Source organism: Hippopotamus amphibius, chromosome 13 (assembly GCF_030028045.1).
Source record: "Hippopotamus amphibius kiboko isolate mHipAmp2 chromosome 13, mHipAmp2.hap2, whole genome shotgun sequence".
In the NCBI taxonomy this organism is placed as follows: Eukaryota; Metazoa; Chordata; class Mammalia; order Artiodactyla; family Hippopotamidae; genus Hippopotamus; species Hippopotamus amphibius.
In genome coordinates, this window is record NC_080198.1 from 87,815,280 (window position 1) to 87,827,771 (window position 12,492).

The 12,492-nt window shown below is 31.9% G+C and overlaps 1 protein-coding gene across 3 annotated transcripts in view; it reads right to left on the reverse strand.

Annotated features, from left to right (window-relative positions):
* AIMP1 (aminoacyl tRNA synthetase complex interacting multifunctional protein 1) overlaps positions 1 to 12,492 on the reverse strand; it is a 36,161-nt gene that overhangs the window by 20,292 nt on the left and 3,377 nt on the right. For 2 of the 3 annotated variants that reach the window (XM_057704690.1, XM_057704691.1), the window contains exons 2-4: positions 5,063 to 5,196; positions 2,877 to 2,990; positions 145 to 315 (exon numbers count right to left, since the gene is read on the reverse strand). In XM_057704690.1, coding sequence (XP_057560673.1) covers positions 145 to 315; positions 2,877 to 2,990; positions 5,063 to 5,196 — 419 coding nt within the window. Of the gene's footprint in view, positions 1 to 144; positions 316 to 2,876; positions 2,991 to 5,062; positions 5,197 to 9,683; positions 9,703 to 12,492 lie in introns of those variants that run through there. The other variant, XM_057704692.1, reaches the window with a different exon arrangement.

Sequence of the window (12,492 nt, forward strand, 5' to 3'; positions counted from 1 at the left end):
AGCCTGTGCTCCACAACAAAGAGGAGCCACCGCACTGAGAAGCCTGCGCACCACAATGAAGAGTAGCTTCTGCTCTCCACGACTAGAGAAAGCCCATGCGCAGCAACGAAGACCCAATGCAATCAAAAAAAAAAAAAAAAATACCTTTCTTCTCAATTTTCTCTTTCATCTTCTTTTCTTCTTCTCCTCCTCCTCCTTTTATCTGCTCTTTGGCACCAGAAGATACGGTTGTTATTGGTATAGACTGTATCACATTTTCAGAAACCACAGAGTCAGCTTGGAGTGGAATACCAGATGGGAATGGTATTTGTTTTACTGAGAGAGAAAATGACATAATGTCGTTTATATTACACAACAAACAAATGGAAAACTATGAAACCGTGAATAACAAATATGAACTCTATTTTTTAACTGAAATATAGTTGATGTATATTATGTTAGATGTACAATACAGTGATTCACAATTTTTAAACATTATACTCCATTATAGTATTATAAAATATTGCTATATTCCCTGTGATGTACAACATATCCTTGTAGCTTATTTTACACATAATAGTTTGTATCTCTTAATCCCCAACTCCTATATTGCCCCTCTCCCTTTTTATTATATTCACTAGTTTGTTGTAATTTTTAGATTCCACCTATAAGTGACAGAGTTATTTGCCTTTTTCTGTCTGACTTATTTCACTTAGCATAATACGCTCTGAGTCAGGTTGCGTCCATATCTTGGCAATCGTAAACAATGCTGCTATGAACATTGAGGTGCGTGTATTTTTTTGCATTAGTGTTTTTGGTTTTTTGGATATATAACCAGGAGTGGAACTGCTGGGTCACATGACAGAATTTGAACTCTTCTTAAAAAGGAAATTCAGTGTAGACGATTATCATGTCTTTACTATCTGAGACTGTAAAAAGGCTGCCAAAAAATTAAGTATATTTTAATCATAAAAAAATAAACACATTATTCTCCTTCAATCACTGATGAGTAAACTGAGAAAATCACAGATAACAACAATATAAGCTAATATTTATTATGAACTTACTATGTTCCAGATACTTTTCAAAATGCTTTATCTGAATTAACTCTTATAATTCTCATCAATACTCTAAGCAGTAAGTTTTATTTACATCCACATTTACAGATGATCAACCCAAGCCATACAGAAGTTAAGAAATTGGCCCATCACACACATAGTGAGTTAGGGAAATAAGAATTTATACCCAGGTTGTCTGTCTCCAGAGACTACACCCACTCACAGTTTGGAAAGGTGGCATGTTTTTCACTTAGGTTTTCTCTTAAATTGAACAATCAACTGAAAAGGTGTTCAGTAATAGTCACTTTTATACCAGAAGTAATGGAGAGATGGCAGCATTACTTGCCCATAACTCTATTTCAAAAAACATTTTAAAGAAGCAAAGAAAATTGCTTCAGCAGTGTTAAAAGCATACTCATTACCTAGTGAACATGGAAGAATATAATCTTGTGAGGGATTCTGATGTGGCTTATATTTCAGCCAATACTCAACCCACTTTTCTGAGGTATTTTTAAAGTTCCTTGGAGGCTATTGTTTCTTTAAGTAATGTGAAGCTCTATCTATCCCTATTTTATGTTTCACCAAGACAGAATTCAGTAATTTAATTCAAACTGTTCACTTCAGCATTTCATTAATAAGATCACAGTTTAAAAGTTTAACGTTTATAGGGCAATCCTCTAAAACTGGGAGAAATGAAAAGCAGTTTTACACTAACATTTTGGCTGTTTATTTAATTCTGCACCTATATTCCAAATCTCCTAATCCTGAGAAACATCAACTATTTTCCATTGACAAATAATATTCTCTCCAGTTGATAGTTTTAAGCATACATTATTGGGTCTTTTTCCTCTTATTTTTATTTAGCAATGGTAGAATGCATACTAGAGCATTCAGAATAACTTACTGACAGACTAAAGGTCAAAAGTAAGTAGTAAAAGAGGGTTTCACTACATCTGGGCCTCCTTAATTTACTTAGGAAGAATTTTCTACAAGATAAATGCTTTGACTTGTGGTACTTCGAAATTATAACAGAACTATTATTACCATTTTTTTAAAATATTTATTTATTTGGCTGCATTTATTTGCTGGGTCTTAGTTGTGGCGTGCAGGCTCTCTAGTTGTAGACATGCGCACGGGTGCCTCGCAGCATGTGGGATCTTAGGTTTCCAGACCGGGGATTGAACCCGAGTCCCCTGCCTTGGAAGGCGGATACTTAACCAATGGACCACCAGGGAAGTCCCAGAACTACTATTACTATTAACGCTATTTTATAATAATGTGAATTTATCTAGAAACCTTTAAAATAATTCAATAAAAATTTTCATTTTATTTACAACATAACAGTTGAAATGATAATTACCTGCTGACTTGGATAGCTTAAAAAATAGTATGATTTCAGGCAAATTACTATACACCTCTAAGCGTCAATGTATAAAACAAGGATATTTGTGTACATGTAATTTTAAGGATAAAATATACAACGTATATGAAGCACTTGTCATGTAGTGCCTGGCATAAAGCAAAATTTAGTAAATGTTAACTAAATATTAATATCGTTTATTTTCAACAACTACACAGTGATAAAGTTGATGATGATCAAGGGAATAGTGATGATCACAGTAGAGAGATTATAAGCGTAGCTTTCTGAGCTCCAGCTTTATACTTTTTGCATCTTAGGCAAGATCATTTATTTGCCTTTTCTAAGTCTGTATTTTCTCTTCAATATAAGAGGATAAATTCATGAACGCTTGAGTAACCAAGCATAAAATCTAACTTAATAGACAATATAATAATTATTATTATGAATCAAAAGAACCTATCATTTCTATAATTAATCACCTCCATTTTGAATTTCTGCCTTAATTAGCTCTTGCTTCAATTCTTCAATTTCTTTCTTCAATTTAGCATTTTCAACTCGAAGTTTCTTCTCTTCTCTCAAAGTTGCCTGCAAAACTGGGATTAAGAACAACCAGTTAAGATACAGCTGTGTTTCCTAAAAGATTTCTTATAAATACTACTTAAAAAAAGCATAGCCAATATAAACAAAGCTAGTAACCAAATGTTTGGCCAGTTCCTTTATATCAGTTTAGTATTTATTAAAATAGCATGATATTTAAAAGAGAGAGACAGAAAAAGGGAAAAAATCTGTGAAGTAATAACATAAAAGGTTTTGTTTATCAATCATTTTCTTAGCTTTTACAAAAATGCTTATGACAATTTAAGAACCTGGCTCAGAGTGTTAGTAACAGATTAACTATAAGAAAGAGAGACAAATATTAGATATATTAAACTTTTTTAAAAAGTCTAAGATCTAATAATGATACCAAACAATAAAAAAAAATTCTCATCTCTTCCTTTTGGTCATTAGTTTGTAAAAGGAACTGAATAATCTTTTACTCCTAATGTCTCAAAAGATGAGCTGGTTAAACATTTAATGAGTGAAATAACTTCAAAAATTTGCTCAATACATACCATGTGTGTTACAGATGAGCAATGGGGTAAACAAAAATATAAAAGAAAAACAGCGATTCTCAGTGGGGTTGGTACCGCTCCCTCAGTGGGATTTTGAAAATCTGTGGGAGTATTTTTGGTTGTTACAAACAATGGGAGTCATTACCGGCATTTGTTGGGCTGGGGTCAGGGACGCCAGATGTCCTGCAATATGCTAGATATTCCTGTAAAATGAAGAACCATCCTACATTCTGCAGGATTTTGCAGTGACCCACTGTACATTTATATAGATGAAAATCCTGTTAATTATTTGAGCCTAGATCCTAATTATTTTTTATATATAAACATTCTTAAACATTTTCATTATACACTGAATTTTCTAGGAATCAAGTACCACATAAGTCAAGAGTAGACTGTACTTTGTTTTGTTCCAGACGTTTACCTAAAGAATTATTCATCATTCTGAGTAAATCAAAAACATGACTGAAAGCTGCTTTTGGTATCTGAGTTGCCTACACAAAGGTACACTATTGTATCTATCTGTATTATACTTGTTGCATTTTTGGTGATGCCATGTATGTGAACCATGTACCATGTGACCTTCTCATATGTCAGGCAGTATAGTCCTGCCTAAGTATTTACTCACTGAAATACACATTTCTATTATTACTACTATTCAAATAACTTCCTTTTTAATTCTTCTCTATATTATATACATCTCTAACCTCCTCACCTTATTAATGGAAAGAAATACTAAGAATTTACAAAACTAATAAGAAAAAACCTTTTAAAATTTTAAGAAAAATAGTAACAATGTTTACAAAACATAAAAATAATTAAAACAGTATTTAAAATTAAGAAAAAACTGATAAAGGGAAAAATTTTTAGAGAACAAATGTAGGATTCTATAAGCCATTCACAGTTTTATGTAGCAAAGAAAAGCATTCATTTCTTAAGTGATGGTAAAAGATTTTGGAATTTTTATAACATTAACACTGGCTATTGAGAAATAAAATATACTTATATAAATAAAATAAAATATACTTATATAAATAAAATAAAATAAACAAACAAAACAAAAAATAACCTAAATTCTAAAAGCAGAAATTCAAATTTGATATTTTTTGTATACATCATAGCAATTTCTAGGTAAAGCTTAAGCACTGGAAAAAATGAAAAAGTCATTTCAGAAAATACCCTAGCAGAGAGTAATATGAAAGTACACATTTTCTTCTATACAAGGTTAGAGGAGATATTTGAGTTCATATTTGATTTCACCCAATTTTCTTCACTTTTAATCTGTAATTCTACACCAACTTATTTTAAATATTAATTTACCTTTATTAGTCTTAAAATAATACATTGTTTTCTCTAAATATCACATATTCACTATACACCAATTCTAATTTATCTTAATCCTGTAATATTATTTCACTCATAATATTACAGGAATATAGAAGTCATCAAGCTTATGAAGTAATAATATATGTGGTAAACATATTTTTTGCTCCGTCAATATATGAATTCATTTTAAGTTATCTCCCTAGAAAATTTAAATATTCAAATTTTCTTACTTGCTTTCTCCTTAAGAAGAGCAACTTGCTGCTTAAGATATCCAATAATTTGATCTGCCTCTGCACCCTTCTGTTCTAGTCTCTTCAGAACAGCATCACTGGTTGCCATTTTTGCCAAGAAACGGCAGAAAATCCTACATGAAAAAATGAAAGTGGTACATTATACTGTAGAATGAATAAATTTATTGTACAGGACACCATGGATAAGCAATCTGAAAGGAAAAACGTTTTCTACCATAACAGAATAATATGTTGGAAAAAGACTTTTCCTCTGAAGAGCAATAAACCAAACAAGAGGAAGAAATGTTGACAGATTAATTCTTCATTCTGTTTGGAAAAGAAAATCAATTTTTCCTAAAAGCAGAAAACATGCTATTTAATCACATTTTAGGTTGAAAAGTTTTAAAGAAAGCTTTAAAATACCGAAGAGTATTATGACATAAGATAGGAACACTAAGGAACAGACTAATAACAACCTTAACTAAGGAATAACTGAGTACCACACCTGAGTTCCACCTGAATTCCTTCTTTATATGTTTCTTTCGTATATTGGATATTTATACTATTTATTTAATTATGTACAAACTTACAATGTAAGGAAGAACATGTAAATTAGGAAAGACAAATATTAAAAGAAAAGATCAACAATTAGGAAAACCAGTATTAATCATATACCTAATCAGAAGTAATGTCAGTATATATATACTGTATCCTTTGTAAAAGAAAACAGAATTAGAATTTTTATTTTATGATAATTCACAGAAATTAGAAAACATATCAATATGCAAAAAAATGCATATGTGAGCAAAATTCTGAGATTAATTCATGATGTTAAAGTTCAAACTGCCAAATATTAAGACAAATAGTCACCATGACAAAAGACAGGGGTTAACCATTAACAATTCTATGAATTGCTCTTTTTACCTAGTTTAACATCAATTTATAATTCAAAGTATGCCACAAGCATTGCTGAAATAATTCTAATTTTAAATAAATGATGCATACTCAATAAATGGTGAAATTTTTTGATAAAAAAATTGACTAGTAGTGAACAAATAACATAAGATTGTTTTAAAATTTCAAATTATTAGGCAATAACCATCCTGTATGAAGTACATTCTGAGATGTTTACTTTTTTTATAAAAAGAAAACCAATCCCAAAAAAGTTTATGCTAAAATTGACAATTTATGATATGGAAGCAATTTTAAAAACCCTATAAAAATAAAGTTGCTAGTAATGAAGAAAATATAAATGGGCGGGGGTGGCTAATTTGGAAAAGTCACAGTAAACTGCTCCATGGACTATTATTTAATAGTTTAGAAAATACAGAGAAAAAAAGGTACAAAAATGAAAATGAGGATATAATCTTTTAAATTCTGCCAATTTTTACCAAAAGTGAATACAGAACACCCTGTTGTTGTTCCTCTGCAAAGTGGGAATCTTAGAGAAAAATACAAATGGACATATGATGAAAGTTAAAGTAAAAAAGCTATGTTTTTCTGAACTTTTAGTATCCCAGTTAAGCATTCTTTTAGTTTGACATCCTTCTATTTTAGTCTAACATAAGTAATGATCAAATATATTTCAATAGGTGAAATACAGCTATCGCAAACAAGTAAAATAATGAGTGTTTGATTTGGCATAATTTGTAACTTTCGTTTCCCTGGCAATTAAAAATCTGATGAGTGATACTAAGATGAATGTGAAATTGGCAATACACTTTAGAAAAAACCCTAGTAAACTTGTATTTTAACTGATACGAAATAGATTTAAGTGTAAAATAGTTCCCATAAATTCAACAGGAGGTCCATAACGTCACCTCACAAATACCAGCCACGTTGCTTATAAAACCAAACATGAAACACATGCCCTGACTCACAAAAAACAGCTTCAAAACTAAGACTAAAAGTAATTTGCAAAATAGAGATAATAAATCCTAGTCTAAGAGAAAAAAAAAATGTATAATTTTACTGAGACAAACCTATTAACTACCTGAAAAACACAGCTACAAAAAGGAGTTAAATAAAACATGAGTTCTGCGATACATACTGAAGTACACGTTAAGTTTAGGAAAAGAGAATGCCATGTTTCAAAACATAGAAACACAAATGAGCTGAACATATAAACACACGTACAGGTAAGAGGAAACAATGTGATAAAAGGAGGTGATAAAACAGAATAACCCTCAAAATCTTTCTTCTCTAACAGTGTGAGGAGATTAGGAAATACAAAATCAAAAGACTTGTCATTCCAGTGCAACCAAAATACTATCATCACAAACTGAAAACAGGAAAAGAAATACAGCTAGTTAAGACAAGTTAATAATTCATCTGGTAGGAGATAGTTTAACAATCAGCTTTAAACATTTTTATAAGTAAACCACAAGGGAGTTTTTTCTCAATAAAAATGTTCAATAAACATACTTCACTGACATATAAAAGAAGATAATTGGTTATTGAAGAATAAATCAAATGTATGTATCTCTACTCAAATAAAAACAAGCATGTAAAACAGCATCCAACTTTTAGATAATTCTTATGGTTTCATATTAAACACTGCAGGGCACTAATATGTTTTGTATATAAATATATTTAATATATTTATTTAACTATATTAATATATTACAAAAATGAGTATAATTTAGATCCTTAGCCATAAGTTTAAATATACTTGCTTAGATTAAGGTCTAGTTTTTAACTGCAAATTGGTAAATAAAACCAGGACTTAGAAACATATATCACCTGAAACACTCAGTAAAAATGAATTTATTTTTAACCAAACAATTCGACAAACAAAACATGAGAAATAAAGAAGAAAAAAGAAAACAATGTTAGTAACAGAGAAATGTTAGTGGAAAACACATATATAAGCCATGAAGTCTTAAAACAGAGAACAGAGAGGGATCCTACTCAACCATTCATATAGAAACTAATTATGGATGAAGCCATCTCGAATTTCCTTTAGGTATTATTAGGTAATAATACCTGGTGTTTACTTTATCTTTAGTATATGCCCGGTCCTTTTCTAAGCACTTCACAATCTTAACTAATTTAATCATCACAATACCATAAGTTACATACTTTATCACCTCTTCCTTACAGAGAATATTTAGAATTTATTACAAGATAAGATAAAAGCAATTTAATAAAAAGAACATGGACTTCTAAATCACACAGACTGCTTTTAATAAGAAAAAGCAATTTAATAAAAAGAACATGGACTTGTAAATCGCACAGAGCTTGGATCAAATCGTTCCCTTTGCTCCTCTGAGACTTAACGGTTGTGTGACTTTTAACAACTTACTTAACCTTTCTGGGCCTCAGTTTATCTGTAAAATGTAGACAATTTTATACATTGAAACCATGCCCTACAGAGTTAACAGAAGCTGATAACTAACAGAAATTCTTGAGCTTGTCTTACAGAACAACAGTTAAGAGAACAGCTTGTTAAAACCCTGTTGCTTATAAACTGCCCTCACTGATTACATACGCTTTAGTTATTCTTTTTCTTTCTTTTTTTCTCTTTAATTGCATACCTTCCCAGCTTCACAGAGCAGTTGTTTTCACAGGAACTTAGAGTCGGCTCCGTGTGAGCTGACTGGGGCTGTTTCGGACCATTGACTCTAAAACTGGGCCTGAACAGGTGTTCAAAGGATGGCCTTTTAGAGTCAGAGGGTCAGAAAGCCACACCCTCAGATCATGCTAAATGCCTCTATTTTGAATATGCAGAAACATATAAGCCAGATGGCACCTGGGCAGAACAAAGATTACCTCACCCTTTTCTCTACCTCCAATCACCTCTCCCCATGCCTAAGACCACCCTACTTACCCCGGAAACATCCCAACCCCCTCGCCTTTGGGCAGGCAGATCTGAGACTTGTTCTCCCGCCTCCTGGCTTGGCTGTCTTGTGAATAAACTTTCTTGGTTGTAAAACCTCATATTCTCAGCCTTTGGCTTGCTCCTCATTAGGCAAATGGACCTGGTTCAGTAACAGTATCTCACAGAGTTCACGTAGGGCAAAAAGAGATACCATAAACAATAACTGAGATTTTTTTGTACACAGCTAACTTACTTTATGTCACGTACCAAACAAAATTTTGGGAACAAAAAAAAGATAGGATGCATATACAATCCTCACCTTCAAGAAGCTCAAAGTTTAGTGGGTTACCTAATGTCATGATATTTTCTAGATCCTTAGGTATGATTTTTTATGATTCCTTAAGGGTGAAGGACATAATAAATAATGAAAATACAAATTATAGAGATTGATATTAAAAAATTTCTTTGTTGAGTGGTATACAGTCCATGGGGGGTGATAACTATTAATATATAACATTAATTCTAAATTTTGTGTTTATAACACTGTGCAAAATATATCTAAGGATCCTGTCTTGGAAAAACAATAAGACAACAGCCAACTGAAAATCTCTGCACACACAGATGTCATCATAACTATGGGAACTCTCAAGATACCAGATTTGAGATTATTTAAACAAATGGTACACAAAGAAGAAATACTCAATGGCATATAGCAGATTTCAGTTTGAACACCTAATGAAGGTCTGCTAAGGACTGGTATAAGCTCAGAAGGCAAAGCAATCCAGGATAGGGCGTACGTACCATTTTATCAAAGGTGCACTACTGGCCAAGAATACCAAGAGAAAAATTGTTCTATGAGGATGATGTAAATTGTTCTGGTTTAAACGAAAAAAAAGAAAGAAAGAAAAATTCACTGAATGCTTTCTGCTCAATTTTGCTGTGAACCAAAATTACTTTTACAAATAGTTTTATTAAAAAAATTCACTGGACTTCCTAGGTGGCGCAGTGGTAAGGAATCCGCCTGCCAATGCAGGGGACACGGGTTCGAGCCCTGCCCTGGGAGGATTCCACATGCCACGGAGCAACTAAGCCCGTGCGCCACAACTAAAAAAAAAAAAAAAAAAAAAAAAATTCACTGAATCACAAACTTAACTAAAGAGAATGTGAATCTGAAACTTGAAAATGCTCTGCATTCTAATTACTTATGAACAGAGTCCTCAATTGGTTATGTAATAATAATTTTTCAAGTTTCCAAAAATTATCATTCACAATATTTATCATATATTGATATATTAGGTTACTTTCAACTATCTGAACTACCACAATATAAATGACAATTCCACTACAAGGGAAGCCTCATTAAAAAGAGGAAAGTAAGTATCTTTTGCTAGTACGATCACTGCTCTGGCAATAGTCAAGTTTTCTTGGCAAAACAAAACTTAGGAATGACTATAAAACACACTAGCTGTTATCGACTATCTACTTTTTCTCTATTCCTAGATAACTGGTTTCTTGGCAATATTATCCATGGTGCCAATATAAAATAGGCCTTGTGAGATAATTTGGATTAACTTCTAATCAGGTCCATGTGTTGACAAAACTATTTTCAAATATTAAAAGCTATGTATTGCTTTTAGAATTAGAAGCTCTGGAAACAGGTTTTCTAGTACTTGTTGATTAACTGTCATTTAAACTTTTCAAAAATACAAGTAGGATGCATAAGTTCATGTCAATGTTTTCTAGTAATATGCAGGTAATGATTGCTAGCACCGGCAGGAGAGCATAGTTTTTTTTTAAAAAAAGCACTTACAGCCAACAAACCCCGGTTGAATCATATAGTACAGGCTGTGTGACAAATTTGGTAGAGTTACTTCTCTACGCTTCATTTTCTTAATTTATAAAATGAGAATACTTTCACCTGATTTCAGCTCCTACTTCTTTAGCATCTTCTTTTAGCGCTCCTTTTTCTTATTCCTTTAATGCTGAATTTCTTCAGGGTTTGATCCTGATTTCTAGTCTCTTCTAGGGATTATACACCGTCACCGGACAGATCAGTATTTGAAACAACTGAATGTGAATGCCTTTAAGCAAGGCAAAACAAACTTTATCATTCCCTGTTTGGCATTTACGTCACCTGCCAGATCCTTATAAATAACACATTCATGACCCAAATTTTACTTATGGTTCCTGATTTTGAGCATGTTCCAGATTTATAGTAGAAAGCAAAATTAAACACATTCCTCGTACTCACTACACTTCAGACAAACTGCAGAGACACAGAAAACTGGAGAAATTTTTTAAAAAGAGGTTATGTTTAGGGCAAAATGTTAGCTTAACAACATCGCTTTCTAAAGCTCAAATGTTTTACCATTCAACCCAGTGCTCATTTCACTACTGTGTACCAGCTGCTCCACAGTGATTCTCAATTTTACATTGAGTACCTGCTGGATTTCAAAACTTCAAGTTTCCTTAGTATCCTCGGAGCTTTTAATACTTATAGAGTTTCTCACAGATGATAAAGTTAATAATAATAACAATAGGTAACCCTGCAGAGCATTTATTGAGGGCTGGCTAAATGCTTTACACAGATCATACAAATACAGTAATTACCTCCATTATACAGAGAAGAAAACTTGACTTAAAATTAATTTGCCTCAGGTCATGTGGCTAGTTAGCAAATGAGGATTGAAACTTAGGTCTGTCTGATTCTGGAGTTAGCTCTTTTAATGTCCAAGCTATAATTTCTGTAAAGGATATAAATATGAAGCATTTCCCAAAGTATTCAGCCATGGAATACTAACCAAAGATCACCTATTAACATTTATTTGAACTAGTATTTTCTAAAACAGTTTGGGAATGCTGGCTTAGCCTGTACTAAAATTTTTTTTAAAATTATGCAATTAAAATTGATATAATACTTAACTGCATGCACAGTAATTACAAATCTAAAACACTGACAGGAAAACAGTACAGAGTTATTAACTGTATTTGGATAATAAGGGTCGTCTTTTTTTTTCTTTTTCCTCTACTAAATTTAAAAAAATAAACATTTTTTATGACAAAAAGCTTTTGATAAGTATTAAATTATTCTTCCCTTTCACATAAATTCTGTTCTTCTCAACATAATCACTGTATTTCATCAAACCTAAAATGCCACTGTAAGATGCCACTAATCATAAAATCAGGTTAACCTGGTTTTACCAAATACCTGAATTTAGACTACATCTGAATCATTAAAACACACACGTAAAAGACTATTTCTGAGATTCCTATAATTTCTAAATGACTTCCCTTTACCTCAGCAAACTCTTCACTAGTCTTCCCCACTTTGATTTTAAATTGCCAGTACTTTTTAAAAATTAAAAAATCCCCTACCCTAGTCTCTTCATGTCAGGAACCAAACATAAACTATTGCTTTGAAATGGAAGTTTTAAGTGCAGATTTTCATTTTTACTTTATAGTACACAGAACTCTACAAAAATTTGGTAGCAATTCTCTATTTCTCAAAATATCTGATTTCATTGTTTCAGAATTGCAATTAGGTAAAAATTTACATTCCCCTTAGACACTCTAAGTAGTGTATTTCATCATATATAAGATGCTGTCAATT